General features: G+C 36.7%; 1 protein-coding gene across 2 annotated transcripts in view; it reads right to left on the bottom strand.

Moving 5' to 3' along the window:
* The window catches only part of CTNNAL1 (catenin alpha like 1), a 596,511-nt gene that overhangs the window by 550,497 nt on the left and 23,433 nt on the right, over positions 1-22,581 (bottom strand). For both annotated transcript variants that reach the window (XM_048939247.1, XM_048939246.1), the window contains exons 3-11: positions 21,988-22,175; positions 15,518-15,637; positions 13,603-13,692; positions 13,133-13,303; positions 12,066-12,266; positions 9,369-9,455; positions 6,266-6,424; positions 4,188-4,280; positions 3,729-3,879 (exon numbers count right to left, since the gene is read on the bottom strand). In XM_048939247.1, the coding sequence (XP_048795204.1) occupies positions 3,729-3,879; positions 4,188-4,280; positions 6,266-6,424; positions 9,369-9,455; positions 12,066-12,266; positions 13,133-13,303; positions 13,603-13,692; positions 15,518-15,637; positions 21,988-22,175 (1,260 nt within the window). The remainder of the gene's footprint in view (positions 1-3,728; positions 3,880-4,187; positions 4,281-6,265; positions 6,425-9,368; positions 9,456-12,065; positions 12,267-13,132; positions 13,304-13,602; positions 13,693-15,517; positions 15,638-21,987; positions 22,176-22,581) is intronic.

Here is a 22,581-nt window from a genome sequence, read left to right on the forward strand (position 1 = left end):
ACACAATTTTCATGTATTTAATTTCCATATTTTAGAAGTTAGATGTAGACTAAAATTTTGAAAGATTCTGTCACGTTTTGTTCTTTCTGTCATTCATTCCTGCTTGCATTTATTTTCTGTAATGTGTTTTTTCTGGAATGTGTAAGAAAATCATTTTTTACTATTCCTATATACTCCTTACATATATACTCCTTTCCGTATATATATATATACATACATACATATATATATATATATACACACACACTCCTTACATTCCACTTTCTTATAGTTCTAGTCACATTTTTCTACCCACAATTTCTAAACTTCAACTTCTGAATGTTGCTTTTGACCTCATTTCTCATCTGTAAGGATGGCTATGCCTTTCTAGAATTCTAATGTCTAAACCTTTGAAGTTAGGAACTGCATCCCTTATTCATCAACTATGGCCCTTTCAAATCGTAATGCTCATTTAACTCCTTTTAAATCGAGTGGACAAATCTTCCTTTCTGCCCCCCTTTTGTTATCTCCAGAAATCACTCTCACATTTGTGATCAAATTGCAAGGAAGGATACAATCAGAGGAGTATTCACACTGTTTTTCAACATATTGAAACCACACCTAGAGGGGGAGGAAGACAGGCCAATACTGGATCAATAAAAGATACTTTCGTTAGGCGATTCACCTCAAAGTGCAAGAGCCTTGAATTTAAATGCCTTGTCTAAAACAGTTATCTTGGGCTTTCTGTGTAGTCAATGGGAGAAGGCAGCCACCCTCCACCAGCAGAACCAAATCTCCTCTTTTACATGAACTATCTCTACAGGTGCCCAACACTCCCCTTAGTTCATACCAGATACATGCTATTTCAAAGACACGCAGGTTTCAGGAAGGGCCTCCTCACCACTGTATTAAATGGTGGTTTTGGATTAAGCAAAAGAAATTCATATCTACCTCACTCTATAGCTCTGCATAGTGCACAGGGATACTAGGCAAGGAACTGATTAGCAGAAGACAAGTTGATACAGTGAGAATCTACAGCGATCATAGAAATGCTTGTTTTATTAGATGTGTCCAGCACATTTAGTTACCATTCAAATTTTGCCTCTTAAACTGTATTCTGTACTCTCTAACAAAGCCAAACATTTTGGTGGTACAAAAATACAAGATTTTAAGCAAAGGAGAATAAAATATATATATATACACACATACACACACACAACCTTCTGACTGTAATTCTATCTTTCATTACACACCATCACAGTTCTACTATAAATAAAGCACTTTACACTGTCGTCTAAAATAAAGATACTTTTTACCAACATCAAGACAAGTAGTATGAATTACAAGAAAATAAAATCTTATAAAACACTGTGAAACTCCACTTCATTGGAGAGGAGAATGACATTCACAAAACCTTTACAATCTCTTACCAAATAGATATTTTAGTCTATTTTATTAATTGGGTTATCTGACAAGAGTTACCTCTTGTCCAAGAGTTAATGTCAAGAGAAAATAGTGCTCAATAGGGGAGAAAACTTTGTAGAAGAGTAGTGGATATAGCAGATTGAAGTCACTTCTAAGGAGATAACTGACAGTTAATACGCAACAATCCAGATTCATCGGGAGAGAAATCCCTTTAGCAGGCTGAGCCATGAGACAAGAAATAGGGAGACAAAGTCTCTTAAGCATCTTTCTGGCAACAACACAAAATGCAATGTAGCTAAAGCAATATAAAGTATACAGTGCATGCTTAATACTTTACCTAGGGGAATGTAAGGACACTACATGCTGAAGGAACGACTGAAGAAACAAGAGACACTGAGACAGACCCATCTGCCTATACCCAACAGGAAAAGCCTCAGTCTTCACAGTACTCAGGCCTAGGCACACACTAACAGGCTCAGCAACAACTCCTCATTCTCTTCTGTCTCCTTCAAGCAACAGTATTAGAGAAGCCTTATGAAATAATGTTCTAAAGAGGCTGGAAAATATCAGTTTGTGGAAAACGTCTGTTATCTGCTGTCAGTATTCACAAGAGAACGGAAAGTTACAAACTGCAAGGAGATGCTGGGAATACACTGTGCCACTTCAACAACTGTTTGTTTTGAAAGCCAAGTGCATGTTTCACTGTGGCTGCAAGGTTCTTGGTATTTACAACAATACTCATATGGATATAAACATACAGAAAGGTTATCAGTCATTATTGCATAAATGTGAAAAAATAAATAACAGAATAATCAGCCCTGCAAATTCCAAATGGATGACAATATATTAATATTAGAGTAATACCATATTTTTATCACATTATATAAAATGTAATATATATTTAGAGAAAATTAATCCTTGGCTCCCAAAACAAAAAAGACACTAGAAGTTAAAAGGTGTATCAATAGCATCTCTGATCTAGTAGATTATTACATATTTTATATAACATTCCAGAGCAAGGTGGAAGAAAAAGATAACAATCACATACTTCTTGAATTCCCAGTAACATGTGCTACCCATAGTTATTGTAAACCCAGTCTGAATTTCATCACCTTTTTCTTTTACAAGCCTTCAGACTCAGACACACACTCATCTAGCAGCAACGATGCGAGCTATTACTGCCCCGCAGTTGCTTGTTCACTGACCTCACAACAAATTGCCAAAGAAGAACTTGTGTGATCAAAATAGAAAGTTAAGCAGCCAAAATAAACTCTAAAAGTGATAAAGTTTTATGTTAATAACAAGTTGAAGTATTATATCATTGATAAAGTGTCATCTAACCTGAATAAGGATTTACTTTCTCCCCTGTATCTTAGGCACAGAAGCCTGAAGTCCCTGTATTCAACTAAATTTGAACTTCTTCACCTGAGTGATTTTCTTAAAAATACAAGACATTCAGAATTGTTATATTTTACATTCTATCTGTACACAATTGTACTTTAAAGACTGAAACAAACACACAGCCGCAAGATGCATGTCAGGCTACATTTAGGACATCATCTGGGAAAAAAATATTTTTGATAAAAATAATTAAAAAAAAATAGCTTCCATTTATCAAGGGAACCTACAAGTAAACACACATCTGTTTTGCAGAATTCCATTGTTCCCTTCTACATGTTGTACAAATACCAATAAACTTACCAACCAGAGAAAATATCCCAAGATTGTGCAGAGTCATCAGAGATTCCATCCAGGAGAAAGGACAGCAGTTTAAAAATCAAATAACTACATTCACTACATTGTGAAGTAAATACAACACAATCTGACAGAATACACAAATGTATATTATTGGCCAGAAAAATGGAATAAAATTAATTGTGTGGCATGGTTAATTTATGTGCATCTTGACTGTCATTAACTAACATGCCATAGTCAAACCAAAAGGTGGGATGAAAGTCTGCATCTCTACCTCGTGGGCACCACTGGCAAAGAATTGTGTCAAATATTTTCAGTATTTGGAAAAGTTCAATTTTACAGGAACTGACAGTGCAGAAAGTTAAACATATTTGATTTCACACAAACCAGGCCTTCACATTTCTGGCTATCTTTTCTTCAAAAAAATCCAATAACTGCTTCAATTTGGCATCTGCACACAACCAATGTATTTGAGTATTACCACTTAGAATTCACATTGCTGTAGGGATACGGGACCACTTATTATGCTGCTCTCTTAAGAAAGCAGTATTTCTTAAATTATAGCTACAATTCTTCTTTGGTTAGGAAACTACTTTTTTTTTTTTATTATTTCTGAGTAGCATTCTTACCTCTTCTTCCTTCGAACACATCATTGATTTCTCTTAACAACATTGACATATCACTCAGTTGAGACTCCCAGGCCTCACAGAACACCTCAAGATTCTCTTTTGCAATCTTGCTAGATGGATGTAATGCTAGTGTTTCTGCTGCAGAAATTATCTACATAGAGAATAAAATATTTGTTAGTGGAAGACATCTTGACAAATAGCATTGCACACGAATTAACAAATGCATTCATAGGAAAAACACAAACTTAAATTGTCACTATGAAGTTTCTGTAGCATATTCATTTGACACATGCAAGTTCAATGACCTTCCTTGTGAATGCTTTTAGCTGACATCCAACACTGAATTGCAACTCTTCTATAGAGTTACATCAAAGAGTTCAACACGATGTCTCCAAAAAGCTCATGCAAGTAATTTTTATTTATACCCAGTTGAAGTGACCAGATAAAAGCTGAGCATACCTGTGGGCCAGTGACTTGGAAGGTATCTTCTGCATGTATGCACGTGATCTCAAGGGGCTCTGTTCCAGAAACATGCCTCAACAAGCGACACATCTAAATATGTTTTATTTTTAAATTTAAAGAGAAAAAGGAATGATAAAAGTATTTTTTCATTAGTAATGTCTTCATGATTAATGAAAAAAGGCACACATGCATGCCTGCACACATACAATGAAGTTACTAATAGTCCTTTTCAAAACTTACTGGGTTCCTCACAGCTTGGTGTTTCTCAGGAAGCATTTAAAATCAAGGAAAACAAAAATCCTGGCTTAAAAGGTATAGAAAAAAAAATCACCCAAAGAAATAAAAATCTTAAATAAAATCATTCCAAAAACAACAATCGCATACATAAATAAGTAAATTAATAAAGCTGAAAGTAATCAGATATCTATAGGACTTGGGGCAAACACAGCAGAGATGATGCCACCATAATCAGCTTACTCAGCAAACATCAACCAGGCACAAAATGTAGGCTTTCATCATCCAGAGAACTTAGTTATCTTTGTATGACCTTATTTTTCTCAAACACAGGGAAGAAAGGAGAAGACTGTATGGGTAGTAAAAGGTAATCACTTTCTTTTTTTGGTACTAAGTTTAAGAGTGAACTTGGGGCTAAGAATGAACAAAGAATTTCAGATCACAAACAGAATTTAAGACAGAAATAGTATATATTAAACTACTTTGACTGTTATTGGAAATGCTCTAAGAAGCACATATAATCACAGTTACACCTGGAAACAAAACAGGGTCTCACTAAAAGAACACCAATGAATCACTAATACCAACTAGAAACAGGAGGACTGTATGGGAACTGCTGAGTCACGGCCTGAACCTCTGATTGATCACCTGAGGTGAGCACTGAGTCAGCCAGAGGAGCACAGGTGAAGGCAATTCTCCTGTGCTGCCGGAAGGGGTGGCGCCTGGCTCCTAGACCTATTCACGAGCTGGCTACCAGTGGGGAAGGATCTTGTCTGGAGATCCCTCCTTCTGGTGTTTTGTGGTGACCTCAGCATAAGGGTAAGCCTTCCATTTTTTCTCTCTTGTTATCATAGTCCACTTTGCCTAACTCTCTTGTTTATTTTGTGATTGTAACATCTTGATATCCATCGATTATACAGGGACACAAACTGAATTAAAAATGAGTTGATTTCTTAGTCTCTGAAGTTCATAAAACTGTCCAGAACTCAAGGATATTATTTCTGTATATTCATATTTCTGGAATAAGTCCTTAGGCACCACTAAACCCCAGAAATGGTACTAAATATTTCTGGTGCAGAAAACTCAACTCTTCTTTGCTTCATCACTATCTTATCGAGACTTGCTCTCACATCGTGTGTTTCTTCATGCAACTCAATCATGCAACTCAATACACCTGCTTAACCCATACATCAAAAACATGGCAGGCTGAAAAGCAATCCTCATCACCTTGGAGCGGAACAAAAAATACATTAAAAAAAAAAAACCAAAAACACCTAGGCCTTAGTCTCTTATTCACATGTATGAACACTGCCATTCAAAGCTGTGCATGTATCAACGCCAAGCATCCATGAAAAAAGAAAAGATTTCCAGTAAGCTTCTGACTGACGAAAACTTAACAAGACCATCAAAACAGTTAAGTTCATTAGATTAAGAAACCTAACCTTAAATTCTCTTCATTCTTAAAACGTGTCCTGGGTTCATCTATTGCTGGATGCTTAATGCTTCAGTAAAAGGCTGTAATCTCTAGTTAGATCTAAATACTACTTTTTTTTTTTCATGAGTATTTCAGCCCTAAATTACGTATGCATACAACACTGAGTCAAACAATGAGTTTAAGTTAGACTCAAGAAGAGAACTGACCGTACTGTGGGAACCATTTGCCACAGTAACACACCTGGTTCAGACCATAGCAAGAACAACACGAAATCCAGCAGTATACTAGGAAAAACTAAAAAAAAAAAAATTAAAACCAAAACAGGCAAAAGCCTTCCTAAAGAACAGATGAAAATAACCCTGCTATTTATTTTCACCTATTAAAATCAAAATAATTGTGAACTCACCTCAACAAGTTGCTCTTTCTGCTCTGATAGCTTGCAAGTATATTCTGCTACAGCTTCCAGATTTCCTTCTACTCCTGTGATTTTTAATGCTTTGAGAATCATATGATCTGTATGGTATTTCAGCAGATCTGCTGCCAAAGATGTTGCTGCACTGTGGACCTTGAATAGCATTAAAAGAAGGAGAGAAAAACTTAAGAGAGAAAGAAATATAGCCAGTACCAAACCAAACCCCTTTGAAGATACAGCAAAAACGTATACTGCTATACCAGCATACAGACAGCCTGGGGCCTTAATTCTTCAACTATTATTTAAAATACAAAGATAAAATCCACTGCACTCAAAAATAGCCCACCCAAAGGTAAAGAGAAACAAAAGAGCAGCTGGGTAGAATGAGGATGTGTGATAATAACACAGCTGCTTTCTGATGATATTGCAGATGGAAAAAACAGGTGCATGAATTTGTGGAGCACCAAGTTCAGCATAAGTACAACACAATAACCACTCTACTTCTCATAAAGAATGTACATGAATAGAACCAGATGCACAGTATCTGAATTTATAATGCATTAGAAATTGTTTCCATCAATAAATTGCCAGCGATCCAAAGAGAAGCTTGAAAATAATCTATTGGCTCATTACACAGCTTCAGGAAAGTCAAAAGCACCTGTTCTACAGGAAGCTCAAAGCCAGAACTAGGTATGAAGTTGTTTCAAAAACATGCTATTAACAAGCAAGGAGAAATTCCTCATGAAACATATCTCTAAATCCATTTGCATGCAACTACTGAAATTGTGTTCTGAAGGACTCTGCTTGATGAGAGCAACCAGCAACAGCTGCTGCTACTTCTAGTGACCAGTCAGCAGATTTACCTGTGTCCTGTAATCAGCTCAATTTTAAAAACACAGGTAAATCAAACAGAAGCCTGTTTTAGAAATAGGAGAGCTTTCTTGTGACTGCTGAGTCTTGTAGTATTACATTTGTTTTAGTAGACTGAATGGAATGTATAAGAAACACGGCTGTTCAAGATGATTTTTCAAGCCCTTATAAACATAAAGAGTTTGATAATGTGGGCCTCGACTGCGGATGAAAGGGAATGTTTTCTAGAAATGTTAGCAGTTTTTTTCCCTCTGGACTGTCTTTTCTTCTAGAAGTATTTCCTATGCAATTCAGAATTAAGAGGTTTTGTTTGTTTGATGCATATTTCATATATTTAACTTCTGAAAGAAAAGTAGCTCCAATGAAGAGATAACTGCGAATTGTAATGTTAAAGTAGGAGCAGGCAATTCTCATTTACATATAGAATACAATAGTGATTACATTTTCATTACAGATTCTTTTCATCTCTATCTAAAACAGAAATGTACTCAATTCTGTCTCAGAATATCAAGCAGGAAAACATAATCTTGGGGAAGGAAGGTACCTCTTGTTTCTTCCATAAAGTGACAAGAGATGGAAAAATACTACTTTTAACGTGGTTGTCTGCTCTCAGCTACTTAGCCTATTAAAACGTTTTAATTAGTGTCACTAAACATTTGATTTCACAGAGAGCTTGTTTGTTGATACAGTGCAGCAGCAGAAGTCAAGGACTAACAGGACAGTCTTCAAGCACACTCAAAAACATGGCTATGTGGAGATCAGCTACAATTTCTATAAGGAACAAAGAAAATGACAATAATCTAGATTTGCTTCTATTGATAGCATAAATCCTGTATGTCTTAAAAACCTTTCACTAAGGAAGCTTTTATTCTCCATGTGTCACAAAAGCAAGGTATACAACACGGCTTGGGGTTGTTTAGAAATGCAAACCCACTCAGTTTGTTCCACAAATTCTAGAACAGCTTACTGCACTTTCACCTCACTTTCAATATGGGACTAAATTGTAGTGATAGATAACCCACTGTTTTGTACTCCACCTCTGTTAGCTGCTTTACAGGAGATAATTTTCTTTTATTGATACCTGACAAAACTATTTAACTGTAATAAGTATGTAGTCTTTGCATGACATTCATAAATAGAAATCTGTGGGCAGGACATTATGGCAAGATTTACATTTAAAGAGATAAAAAAAAAAAAAAAAAAAAAAAAGCAAGGATATTAACAGTTTCTCTTACATCTTATTTGCCAGACCTTTTAGCTTTATGGTCTCTGTAATTATGTAGCCACATACTATTTTCACTGAGAACCCTTCCTTCTCATTTGCTACATAGGAATGCCATTACCCCAAATGGATTAAAGCGGCTGAATGTCACTCTGGAAAAGTTGGTTTGTTAGCCAAACATTTCCTTTCAGAACAGCTCAGATCTCAGTCTTAGCAAGTACACCATACCTCTCTTTTGTACTGCCTTATAGCTTACTATAGAAACCTTCACTGCCTTAGTGTTCATTTTGCTATCTGTTTAAGGGAATAATAATGGGAAGGACTTTAAGAGATATATGAATGCTTTACAAATGTTTTGGAAGCTGCCAGAAATCAGTAATTCTGTATTTGGCTCAAATCTGTGGAACAGACAAGGCACCAATGCTCTCTATTAAGTGAGAGAAGAGGGAGAAGGTAGGATCCAGATTAATAAACACAGTCAATCTTATGTGTCAAACAAGGCAGCTATCCCACATTGCATGTCATGATTTGTGACATCTAGCATGTTTGCATTCAGGAAAAGAGTGATTACAACAAACTGCCAACTGTCCAGAAAAATACCTGAGTATAATGCATAGCCATAACACATTTTTGCTACGCAAATACACACATAGAAATGAACAGCTAAGGTAAGTTTTAGCACATTCTAACAAGAAAAGGTATTTAAAACAGGGATGTGTGCTTCCTCAAGTAAAATTTGGTTACTACATTTAAAATAATGATGGTACTTTCAAATGTATTTTTATTTGATTGCTGTCAGCATTGGCAAAGAGCCTGGGTATCCAATAGATTTCTAATTAGTTACAAGAAAGAAGAAAGGATATGATTGCTTACCAGCTCTCTGATGAAACTGTGATTCAGCTGCTCTAACCTCTTTAGGTCTAGGATCCTATTTTACAATTTCATATATGAAAAGTACAAAATGCAAGTATTCCTTCAGTTTATGCTTGTTTGAACCGCACTTACCTCTCTTTTAAGCTCATTCATACACTGGCATGTTTTTAAAATGGAGACCTCCAAGTCTTCCATGAGATCCTTTGTCTTCTGGTTTTGCTAGAAGTCAAAGAAAACAACCAGACAAAACATTACACAAAAAAAACAGCAGATCCCACCATGACACATTACTTAATTGCTTTAGAAGACAGCATTGTATTTCTAAGAGTAATATTTCCATTTGTATATCCTGTGTAGATTTTGCTTGAAGAATTCCTTGATGGAATCTAAAACTGATACCAATGACAGCTAATTGACTGTTTGGGATCAACAGGGATTTATTTCTGAATCATAATGGCACCTTCAGAAAGGTTTCTTTATGATTAAGAACTTACACTTTCTGTCTAAACATCTGAAAGTAGAGTAACAGTTTAAAGGTGTTTTTTTCCTATTTAGTGTCAACAACACCCTTTTCAAATAAAGTGGTACCTAAAAAGTTATATTGGATGTTTTACATTGAATTACAAAGAGATATCTTCCCTGTAAGACTTCAGATCTTTGCCTAATTTAAACAAATACATTATCTTCACTTTGTTGAATTAGCTTCTAGATGGAGCTCCAAATTTGGGAAAGAAAAAAACAACCAACAAAACAAACTGAACACTATCTATGGAATAACCCAAATGTCAAAGGCATAGAATAGGAAAAACTGTTCCACAGAAGTAGGTATGCACCCATCTCCAAAACCTAGTGAAAATAATTATCCTAGGTGGGACCATTAAGAAGCCCACAGCTGCAAAGATATGAGCAACTCAAGTATAAACTACATAGTAGCATAAACACAAAGTGTCTGCAGATAAAGACAAGCATGCTCTCATTTTTTTAAAGCAAAAAACCCACCAAAACAATATTAGCATTTCCTCAGGTATTCTTTAAGTACAGACTGCCATAACATCACTTCTAACATTTTAACATTCAATACTCATAGCCCTGTCCTTTCTTATTCTTTTACCAAATTATTTAATATGCACACTATAACTCCTTTTGTGTGTAATTATTTTCCTTTCCAGTAAACACAACTGAAAAACAATTTTCTAGTCCAAATAAGCCCACAGGAAAACGTAGAACAGGACACTACTCTATACTGCCTTTGAATTTTATGAGCTTGAATATTTGCAGCATGGATTTCAGAAATATTTATAACTCAATCAATAGCATTAGATTTTCTGGTGTGTTCCAGCTACTTTGCACTGACACAGAGGAATACAAACTAGCAGGTCAATGATGCTAGCTAGCCTATGATTTAAAGTTGATTTATGTTTCAGGACACTTCTGTTTTAAAATACACTCTTCAATGAAGATTCAGTTACTCTGCCTGCTGAAAGGAAGTATAATGGGTGAAAAGGGAGATAATCATGCAACCTAAGAGCTCTACATATCTCTCAATTCATGCATTCCAAGGTATTTTGATTATCAACAATCCCACTTGAATTACATTAAGCTCCTCAGAAAATATTCACCCTCTGATGAAGCTCTAAACAGCAGAGCCACTTCAGTGAGCAAGTAATGTTTCAACTGCTCCCTTCAGTCATAGCTAAGCTGCATTATTTATTAGTGTAAATATATAATACACAAGCCCATGTGTGCACACTCAAGCATTTTCACAGCTCACATACATGCATATTTTTGTACTAGGCTCTCATTTCCATCATCTGAAATGCAGCATGTAAAATCTCTAGAGGTGATGAGTTTCTCCAGTAACACAGCTTAGAACTACTCAACCTAAGCAGAGTTTTAGCTTCTTATAGTTACTGTATCTATGCAATAAACATTCTAGATGCCTCTGTATATCAGTCAGATTTATATTCTCTTCAAACTGTTCCACTAGATTAAGAACAACTGATGGATGCATCTAATTCAAAGAGGAGAAAAGGAAGAAAAATGCTTTCTCAGAAAACAGATTCAGTTTTAATGTAGGTTATACACATCTGTCATTATTTTAGACTGTTGAGATTTCGTGCTATGTTTTTCCTCAGGAACAAGACTGAAAGCAAGTCAGTAGCAGGAACAGAAACTGCATTTTCCTTTGCTGCCCCTTTCCTCCCCCTTTAGCATGTGTTTTATATTATCTTCAAGGAACAAGGTAAGACAAATGACAGAGACAGATTTAATGTGCTTCTTCACAAAAAAGGAAAATTGCCATCACTGAAACTTTTAGAAAAAGCTGGACAAAAATTCCCAGTAAGTCTCTTCTCACTTGTCTTCCCTCCTCTCTAGAAGGCAAAAAAATAGTCAAGTTTTATAATATTTCACTTTTCAATAGTTTAAATGTTTTTAGTATTCTGTAGAAAACAAGAAATACAAGCTGTGATTACTGCCATGGGATCAAGACAACTGAAGTCTCTGAAAGAACACATCAAAAGGCCTTGCCATTCAAGACTGCTTTGGCACTTCTATTAATCTCATTTCTACTTACAGCTTCATGAAAACCAGTCCACCTTCAATAACATAACTGAGGTGTCAATGAATGACTGAAGCGATATCGCTGGGGCAAGGTGAAAACAGTACTGAAGCTAAAAAAGCACAGTTACAAACTCTGGCTTCCTTCATCAGCTAACTTACTCTGAGGAATACACACAATTCTCTCTTCCTAGACCAAAGGATATTTGGCCTTAAAAACTTCTTTCCAAAGTAGAGGTGAAAAGATTTACTTTGCTAAAAAGCTCTTACAGCTTGCATCCACACTGAAACCAGCTGCTCTAGTTCCATTTTAGCCTGCTTAGACAGCTCCAAAATGTGTTCTCTGTGCTCATGACTGGTATAGGCAGAATCTGTGAAGTCCTCCGTATGTTCCAGGATAACCTCCAGCATTGTTGAAAGATTCTCTTTTGAGAGAAAATAAAGATTCTCACGAAGACCCTCCACCTTATTCTGAAAAAGAAACACATCGATTCCTTGAGAATTTTTTTAGTTTTACTGTTGTAAAGCAGAAGGTAGGTGCATCATTTTACATTTTTCTCTTCTGTGTTTTTTAGTATTCATGTATTTTCAAAGTAATCCAATATTTTTCTTGTATCAGACCTCTGGTGTAGGATGTGGGTTTCTTTAAACAAAATTACTGTCCATTTATCAGAACGATCAGCATTGTTTTCCTGCAGTCAATAAGAAGCTTTTCAGTTAAGTAAGTTTCAGAAAATAGCTGTGTATTCAGATTTTGATTGATCTTTACAAGCTTTTCCACAGCCATATGATCAGTTTTGAGGGTGTTTTTTAAATATTTACATTTGATATATTGAGAATGGAGGGAGAGAAATCAAGTGTTACTCAGATTCCAAGAAATAAGACATGGTTGTTAATGCATTGAGCAACAAGATACAATTTTAATTCATAATATTTTCTTTGAATGCCAGTTTGCTCTTTTAAATTTCTGCATGAGTGTTTGTATGTGTTTTAAAAATGCTAGTCTTATGAAGTAAGAATTCTTCATCATCCATTTTAAAGAAGTTTGATATCCTAGTGCTTAAGTTTATTCAACATTAAAGGCATTACTCCCTCACAAAAAAAAGCAGGAGGAATTGTGAAATATCAGAAGGCACATCTTGGCAATAGCAATGAAATTAACACCACCTTCTGCTGGATTCTCTTACATTCTGAGACATTTATTCAAGTTACATTGCTGAAAAGATGCTACTCTACCATTTAGAATTAAAAATAATAATAATTTTTTTTTTAAAGATTGGATTCTAGTTGGGGGTAATTTGTTAAGCTGTAGAAAACAATACTCTTTCCATTCTCACCTTGAATTCTCTGATTCCAGTATATATACTGATAGGAGCCACTTCATTTTCTCCATTTGGTCTAGAGTCAGTTACAATTTCTATTACCTGTTCCAAAGCCAGTCTCATTCGATGAAAAACACCATCTTTGTTTATACGAGCAGATTCACAGTCTGGATGCCTAAGACAAGTCTTCAAAAGAAAGCAAATTAAGTAGTAAGAAGGAGACAAATGCAGGAGTGAAATGAATGCTTCCTGGTGAAGCAAGTCTGAAGAATGTGTTAGAATACAAAACATTCTTTCTGTTAAAATGCTGTTAAGTAGAACTCATAGAATTAGTCAGAATGTAAAGATGTTCCTCTACTCATTTTATAACCTTCTACCTTTGAGTATGAAGTTTAAAGTGATGTTGAGAAAGAACAGACAGCTATCCTGCCAGTTGCCATACCCTGATTTATCTAAGTTGTGTAGAAGTGTGAATTATCACTGACCTTTGAAGCAGTTAATAGCATCATTGTGCACTTCTCAAGAACAGCCCTAGATGCTGCCATTCTTGCCTTTTTCTTCTCATCCTTCAAATCCTAAACAGCAAAAGAAAAATGATTTGAATACTGCATAGTAACTAAAATGTTTACTGCTTATGAGACTGGAAAAAAAAAGACTGTCTTGCAGATGGATGGGTTGTAAGAAAGCTTCTTTATGATGTCTGACAGATGCTATTTTAAGCCTGGCTCATGATCTAGAACTTGCTTTTCAGAAATACTTTAATTTATGTATTTATTCTAGGCACTACTCAATTCAGATTTCAAAGAAGGAAGATGTCAGAGATACAGCATGTGCTAATTGGGTCACTAATTTCTGTATCCTTATCATATAGCATTATTTATAGAGCAGGAAAGGAAGCAAAAAGCACAACCAAAAAACAAAACCTATGATTAAAAATAGCTGAAATGGTGGGGAGCGGAAGGCAGAGAAAGAGAACACCGACCTTTCATTGCACTGCAGGGAAGGAAATAGAAAATTAATATTTTATATATTGTTATATTTACCATATACCAACAATAAAGAAGATGTTTCAAAAAGTCTGCTAATGACAGAAAATCTTGAAGCCTGAGGTGGCCAAGTTTTAAACAGCAGCTCATTTCAGAAATTTATGCACTGCATTTGGATAAATCCAATCACACTCAAGAGTTTCCAACGTGCTTATATTAAAGAAAAATACCTTGAGGGAGGTTTCCTCCCAATAAAATCACACAGCAGCCTACACACAGTGTAGAACACTAACCATAACCCTGACAGAATTTTTAAGAATATTAAAGAAGTGCTCTTTCCAAAAGAACCAAGTAGACAAGGAAAAGGGAGAGTGAAAGCCCAAATAATACTGAAAACCAAAAATAGTTGAATAGAGCATCGCTTACTAGCAATACAGTTTTCTCTTTTGGAGAAACAACTGCTATGCATATTTGAGAAGAAAAAAAAAAAAAAAGTGGTTCATTTCCAAGTAGGATACCCTTCAGTAGCACATAGCTTTTCCAGTCCTGATTATTTGACACTGAGCAAGTTCTTCACAGACTCAGGACACACAGACAGTGAAAAGAAGTGTTATATATTTTTAGTAAAATACCCCAATGTCCTACTTATCTCAGGGATGCTGTGTCAAGTCACAGAAAGACAATTCTATACGCATGATGCTGGGCAATCTTTTTACAGAAACTGAATTCTGAATTTTGCTGAATATTAAGGATGCAATCAGACTCTGGTCCAATTCTGAATGGGGGATTTGATTGTCCAGGGGAAGCAACCAGAGCTCAGAGCAAAGGTCTTAAGCCTCAGCAGATCTTTTATTTACAGGGAAGGTATCATTCAACAGAGAGGTCCCTTTCCCTATGAAGTGAACAACAAAGATGAGAACAGTCTCTTTGTAATGAGGAAAAAAGTTTTGAACAAAATCTAATGAAAATGTTTCAGAATAATGAAAAAATTTAAGCAGATGTTTATTGGGATGTAGAGATTCCAAGTTTTGAGTTTTCTGAAGCCACTACTCTGTTTTCAAAGTGTTTCACTATGTGCAAACATCAAATGTTTCTGTCAAGAAGTAACAGACAAATTCCCTACCAGAGCAAAAAGCCAGAAAAGCTGAAGCCAAACAAATGAAGTTAAAGCATGACTCAGATAATACACGCAAAGGACTCTGCAAGATGTACAAGGGAAAATAATCCAACTGAGTTTTAAAACAGAAGGATGCACTTTGTGTGGAACAAAAAAAAGAAATGTGTGTTTCAGAGACAGAACACCACTATTTTTTGCTTTATAATAGTTAATGATCACAGAAGAATAAAAATCTTCAATAAATCAGGTGAAAAGTGATACTTAAAGCATGTCTCGTAGCCTTTTATTAACACTTACATTTTGCCTGTCTCCAGTTAAATGGGCAAATTCGACCATTTCATTTCCAAACTGGCTGAATATTTGCACAAACTCCTGGAAACTACTGACTTTTTCTAGCTGTTCCATAGTTGCAAGAACCTGAAAGATAAGGGAAAAAACTGCAGACCATCAAGATACCAAACAGAAACCATTATTACTAATTTAGGAATATTATTATTTGTGAACACTTCTAAACAATGTCATATGAAATGAATGGATTTCATTACAATTTAAGTACTAATAAACCAAAAGCTGGAAATCAAACTTTAAATTATTAATCATGCTTCAATCAAAATGTGTTACACACATTTGAACACTCAAACACACTTTCTTCACTCTTCCCAATATCAAGAGCAACAGGATTCAGTTTCCATATTTAGAAAAATATTCCTGCCTATTACTTTTATAAACATAAGTACTTTAAAATTATATGCTGATAATACTCTATATTATAATTCTCAACTTTAAAGTTCAATTTCAGATGCATTGTTTTCAAAGTCTAAAGCCATGCTTGCACAGTCCAACAAGTGTTTTAATGACTGGCAACGTGCACAAAAAATGCATTCACAAAAGAAAATTTAAAAAATATAGAAATGAATTAATATAGCTTTATGCTTCCCATAACAGCTGAATTTAAAATAGTGGCAATTTTTTATTATTTCTAGATAAAGCAAAGTACTAAAGTTGTAATAAGCTCTTACTGAAGGTATGTATGAACATGTGAAATCAGTATTTTTGTAAAAGTTCAGCTAAAGCTATCACATAGGCTATAAATTACTGAAGCTATCTTGCTGAAGGCACTACAGTATGGTTTACAACAGACATTAACATTGGAGTAATGCAGGTTAGATGTATACTATAGAATCCCACAGTGATCTTTCAAATCCAACTGACTTCAGAAGGAAAGACAGTTAAAGTAGTTCTTTGTTGTGTCTCAGTCTGAAGATGAGAGCCCATGGAAGTTTAATGAACTGTACTTAAAAGGGAGAAACTTCAACTCAGTTTTTCATTTCTATGGCAAAAGAATTTTCCACTCAAGTAAAAAGCAGCCTTCTTTCTGACAAATTTCCCTTTCCCTACAACCCACAATCTACAGCAAGTGTTCCATGCAATACTAGACTGCATTATCTGAGAAAGCTACATTATGCAGCCAGTTCCACAAACACTGCAGAAACAAGAACTTCCATTATTCAGACGTTGAATCTCTGTGAGCAAGGATGCAAAGAATTCAGAAGGAAGCCACACAACAATGAAGATATGAAAATGGCTGTATAAGAGTAAAAGCAGAAAAGTGAATGGGGGAAGGGAAAAAATAAACAAGTTAGGTTCCAACATTCTTCTCCAAAAATGAATAAAAATATGTAGGTCAATCCAAAAGTAATGCTTCCTATTTATTTCCATGAAAATGACAACAGATACAAAGAACACAATAACACTATTTGATAGAACAAACTCTCAGCTACAAAACAATTTTTCAACCTAGTCACCACTACTAGATATGCATTTGCAACAGCAATGAACAAGAACCTGTGTGCTCTCTATGCACGTAAAACACTGCACCAGCAAAGGTGACCCACTGAAATGCTGTTGCTGAAATGCACCACTCCCTGCCTCACTGTGCTCCCATCCACTGTTTGGTCTGCATAAATGTTCAGCAAGTGCCAATGAATGTCAATGGGAGCCATTTTTTCTGCGTGGAGAAATTCAGTGACACACCTTTGCTTCATACACGCCTCCATGTCAGACACCATTCTGTCAGAGTGCCTCTTTGCAAAATGTAGCAATGTTGGTGGGAATGTTCAACCTCTACTGCCATACCACCAACATGCACCTCTGACATCGTAGGCCAATGTAATAAAATAGGAGGCATTGCTTTCCGAGCAACTCTCATATAGGAGTAAATATATCTAATCCTTCTTGGTTTAAGCAATTACAGTATTCCATGAGTATGGCCTTGGATGCAAGAAACTTCTGTTTCAGTTACCCTAGAGCAAATGTTTCTGTCATGACAAATCTTGTCAAATAAAAATTTCAGTGAAAGCACACATTCCCATTACTGCTAACAATTGTAGACATTCCAGGCAGAAGTCACATTCTAAGGAACTACACACAGAAATAGTGTAGATAGCCCTAAATTATCTAAAGCTTATTCAAGAAGATCTTAAAACTCAAAATATCCATTATGTCTCCAATTGTTTTTCATTATTATTTTAAGATTTCTTCACCATGAAACACACAGATACTAAATGAAATGTGAGGAGTGGTGCTCCTTGGGAGTTGGCATTGGAACACCATTATTTAATGTCTTTGTCAACAACATGGACAACGACACTGAGCAAATTCATGGACAACACAGAAGCTCTGTGGTATAGTCAATACACTGGAGGACCTTGGCAAGGCTTGAGAAGTGGCCCATCTGAATATCATCAAGCTGAACGAGGCCAAGCGCAAGGTGCTGCAGCTGGGTCAGGGCAATCTCAAACACAAATACAAGCTGTGCAGAGATTGAGAACAGCTCTGGAAAAGACCTGGGGGTCTTTGTTGATGACAAGCAAATCATGAGCTGGCAGTGTGCACTTACGGCCCAGACAGCAGAGTGCATCCTGGGCGGCTTCTAAAGAAATGTGGCCAGCAGGTCAAAGGGGGTGATTGTCCCTCTCTGCTCCACTCCGATGAGGCCTAACATGGAGTACTGTTTTCAGCTCTGGACCCACAGCATGAGAACAGGGAGCTGTTGGAGTGAATCCAGTGGAGGACCACCAAGATGATCAGAAAGTTGGAGCACTTCCTGTGAAGAAAAGTAGAGGGAGCTGGGCTTGTTTAGCCTGGAGAAGAGAAGGCTCCACAGAGATCTCATTGCGACCTTCTACTGCTTAAAAAGGGGCTACAGGAAAGCTGGAGGGGAACTTTTTCCAAGGGCATATATTGATAGGTAACGACTTAAAGATTTGATTAGATATAAGGAAGAAATTCTTCACTATGAGAGTGGAGAGGCACTGAGACAGGTTGCCCAGAGAAATTGTGGATGCCCCACCCCTGGAAGTGTTCAAAGCCAGGTTGAATGGAACTTTGGGCAACCTGGTCTAGTGGAAGATATGACAAGTGTGTGGAACTAGATGGTCTTTAAAGTCCCTTCCAACCCTATCCATTCTGTCATATGAAAATGTTAATAATTAAATTAGAATTTAGTATTTCACATCTACTGCTGCTCTATGAATGTCACTCTTCAGACTGCAGTCTTACGCTGACATCACCTCAGGGCACTTCCATATTTTTATCTGTTCTGCATAGGATAGCAACACCCCCGCTGTCACTTCATTACTCATTGTTCTGGTGCTTCTGATTTGATTGGTGACAGCAAGTGGAGCAAGATGTAAACTTACTGATGAGGTGACTAACTCTGATAGAGAATGAAATAAATTGTGAAAGGCTGGAAAGATGTGAGCACAGATTTAAGAAATACACACCATCTAAAAACAGAGATGGTGCAGAGGATGCACAGGCAGGAACAGAATCATCAGGATTATCAAGCAGAGATTGCAATTTTGCAGTAGATCACCATCCTAGAAAATCTCAATCAGCAGTCTATGAATCACTTTTCTGTCTTTCAGCATTTTTTCACTCAACTCCTATTGATTCACATGAGGAAGATGATTATGACAACTAAAAAGAAACTGTTCATAAACCTTAAGGTGCACAAGTCCATGGGACCTGATGAGATCCATCTGCAAGTTCTGAGGGAAGTGGCAGATGAAGTTGCCATCACATTTGAAAGGTTATGGCAGTCTGATGAAGTTCCCACTGACTGGAAAAGGGGAAATATAATCTTCATTTTCAAGAAGAGAAAAAAAGAATATTCAGGGAACTACAGGCCAGCCAGTCTCATCAATGTGCCTGGCAAGATCATGGGAGCAAATCCTCCTGAAAGCCCTGGGAGGCACACGGAAAATAAAGATGAGGTAATTGGTGGTAGCCAATATGGCCAAATAGACTCCAAGATGAAAATGCAGCTGAGATGTTTTTGAGCAAAAAGCCAGCATCTGCTCCAGTTGACACAAATGATAACCTTCTTATGCCTCTCTATTCTCTACGTCAAATTATACTACACCATCTCTGATTATTCGTACGCACTGCTTAAGACCCTGTAAGTTTGCAGATGACACCAAGTTGGCAGGAAGTGTCAATCTGCCTGGGGATAGGAAGGCTCTACAGAGGGAACCACATAGACTGAATTGCTGGGCTGATGCCAATGGGATGAAGTTCAACAAGACCAAATGCTGGGTCCTGCACTTTGGCCACAAGAACTCCAGGCAATGCTGCAGTCTTAGGGCAGAGCATCTGGAAGAAGTGTGGAAGAAGCAGACCTGGGGGTGCTGTTAGTGATCAGATAAACATGAGCCAGCAATGTGCCCAGGTAGCCAAGAAGGCCAACAGCATCCTCACATGTATTAAAAATAGTGCAGCCAGCAGGAGCAGGGAAGTGATCACCCCCCCTGTACTCAGCTCTGAAGAGGCTGCACCTGTTCTGGACTGTGTTCAGTTTTGGACCCCTCACTACAAGACAGACATTGAGGTCCTGGAGTATGCTCAGAGAAGAGCAAAGAAGCTGGTGAGGAATCTGAGGGATCTGGAGTACAACTCTGATGAGGAGCAGCTGAGGGAACTGGGATTGTTTAGTCAGAAGAAGAGGCACAGAGGAGATGTTATAGCTCTCTACAACTACCTGAAAGGAGGCTGTGGTGATGTGGGAGTTGGCCTCTTCTCCCATGTAACTAACAATAAGACTAGAGGGAATGGCTTCAAGATGTGCCAGGGAACATTCAGACTAGGTATTAGGAAAAGAGTGGCCAGGCGATGGAATGGGCTGCACAGGGGGGTGGAGGACACACCAGCCCTGGGGGTGTTCAAGAAACATTTACTACTACTACATGTTTTAGTGGAGTTATTGGTGGTAGGTGGATGGTTGGACTGGATGATATTGGACGTCTTTCCAACCTTGGTGATTCTATTACTCTATGATCTCTCTATCATAATCTCTTAAAGGAAGACCTGCCTTGCTATCCATCATACCATGACCTGACACAATTTTCAGAGCACCCTCTCAAACAGTGTGCCTATATAATGAAGCAACATTTGTTTGACTTCCTAGAGAATTACCTTACTGGTTCCATAAACAGACACATTCTCAAACTCTTTTAGTATGTATAGAAAGTAGAATGCAGTAAAACTCAAAGTAAACCACAAAGACTAGGTGACTACAGCAATCACAGTAAGACACACTTGCTTTGGAATATGACTTGATTTTCTGTTTTGTAATACTTTCAAAATCAAAACCTGTTTCTGCACTTATGCTTATTGTATTCATATCACTATCACATTTGGACATTAGTTGGCTGAATGGCTGCAGACAAAGGGCTCAGGGAAGGCAGCAAAAAGAATCAAATGCACCACTCTGCTGCAAGAGAAGACCAGGCTGCAAGTAACAACAGGAAATTAATATTGATAAAACTAACACCACTTTGACAGACCACTGGAAGAAGAAAAGGCACTAAGATAGCAAATCAGTACTCGTAAGTCTCAAGCCAGACTGAAGCAATTATTATAGGCAATGCAGTTTCCAAATCTTGGGCTTGGCTGTCTTGCACCTATAAGACACAAAACAAAGCCTGTCTGAAAGTATACTGGGAAGAAAGATAGAAAGCATGAGAAGTCAAAAGAAGAAAGAAAGGCACTACTCTGGATAAGGAGTTGAAAATTAATGAGCAAAAAAAATATAATAAAATAAAATCAAAAAAACAACTCATCATTCTGAGGGTTACACTTTACAAATGCATTTTTTGATCTTTTTTTTTATTTCAGTACATTGGGCAGTGCGGCAGAAATATCCTATGGTCAAGACAGTACAGTACATGAAGTAGATTTTATTCAAAGTTTAATGGCCTTCACGCACTATTTAGATCAGCTACATAGTTTTAAGCTAAGTTTCAAGACACAAGCTAAACTGCACAAAAAACTTTTAATCTGTAAGACTCTGAACTAGCACGTGCTTTTAACAGCTCTCCTCACAGCTTTTTGTCATAGATAAATTCTGAATGGTATCCTTGTCTTGTTTCGGACAGTAGAAACATCTTCTTTGCCAAGGAGAAGCTTTTATTGGCTTTTTAACTGACAGATAAATAAGCAGTAACACAGCTTTCTCTTCAGCATATTAAATCAACAGAGTAATATAGGTCACGTAAAATGTAAAAAGTCATAGAAAATGTTATTCCTCTTTACTCATAACCAACCTACTTTGGATATTTGGTATTAGGCATACGTAAAATATACATTTTTACCTCTTTATTTTCCACTTTCCCCTAGAGATGCAATGAAAATACCACTTCATCTAGCAACATTCTTTTGCATTAACTGCACATATCAGTTAAACCAAAAAAAGAAGCTACAAATACCTTGTTTCTAGAAGTTATTATTTGCTTAATAACTACTCTGTCTGCTAACACCAGCACTTTTGTGACCGAAGAAAGTAACAGCCTTGCAGCTTTTACCACGCCTGTTTTGTCCGTAAAGATCGTTATGTGGCTATCAGATTCGGGATGATCCAAGCTTGCTACATCTGTAAGCTGTGCAATAGTTTCACCTACAGGGAAAAAAACAAATAATTATCATTTCATACTATTTCATACTACTCTGTGTCATTATTAGTACTTATGAGGCATTCCAGAGCAATCCACGATTCCTTTTTACTTTGTTTTGCTTCCTGTTGTTGACTGTTGGTGGCACCCTCTCCAAATTGAAATCTGTATGATTCAGTACTGCCCCATACATCCATCTGTATGTAGCACTGATTTTCTTGGAGTGGTGTACAAATATTTAGGTGGAAGGGGTGGAGTTACAAAGTTTCAAATGAGAAAACACTCGTGGAAAATACTTCTCCAATTTTCATAGAAAAAGTCAAATCAGTATCAACACTTGCAGAGCCATTATTCTAAGGGAATGGTATATAGCAAATAAAGAACTGCAAATTCCTCTCTGCTTTCCAAATT

The sequence above is a fragment of the Lagopus muta genome, chromosome 3 (assembly GCF_023343835.1).
Source record: "Lagopus muta isolate bLagMut1 chromosome 3, bLagMut1 primary, whole genome shotgun sequence".
Lineage (NCBI taxonomy): Eukaryota > Metazoa > Chordata > Aves > Galliformes > Phasianidae > Lagopus > Lagopus muta.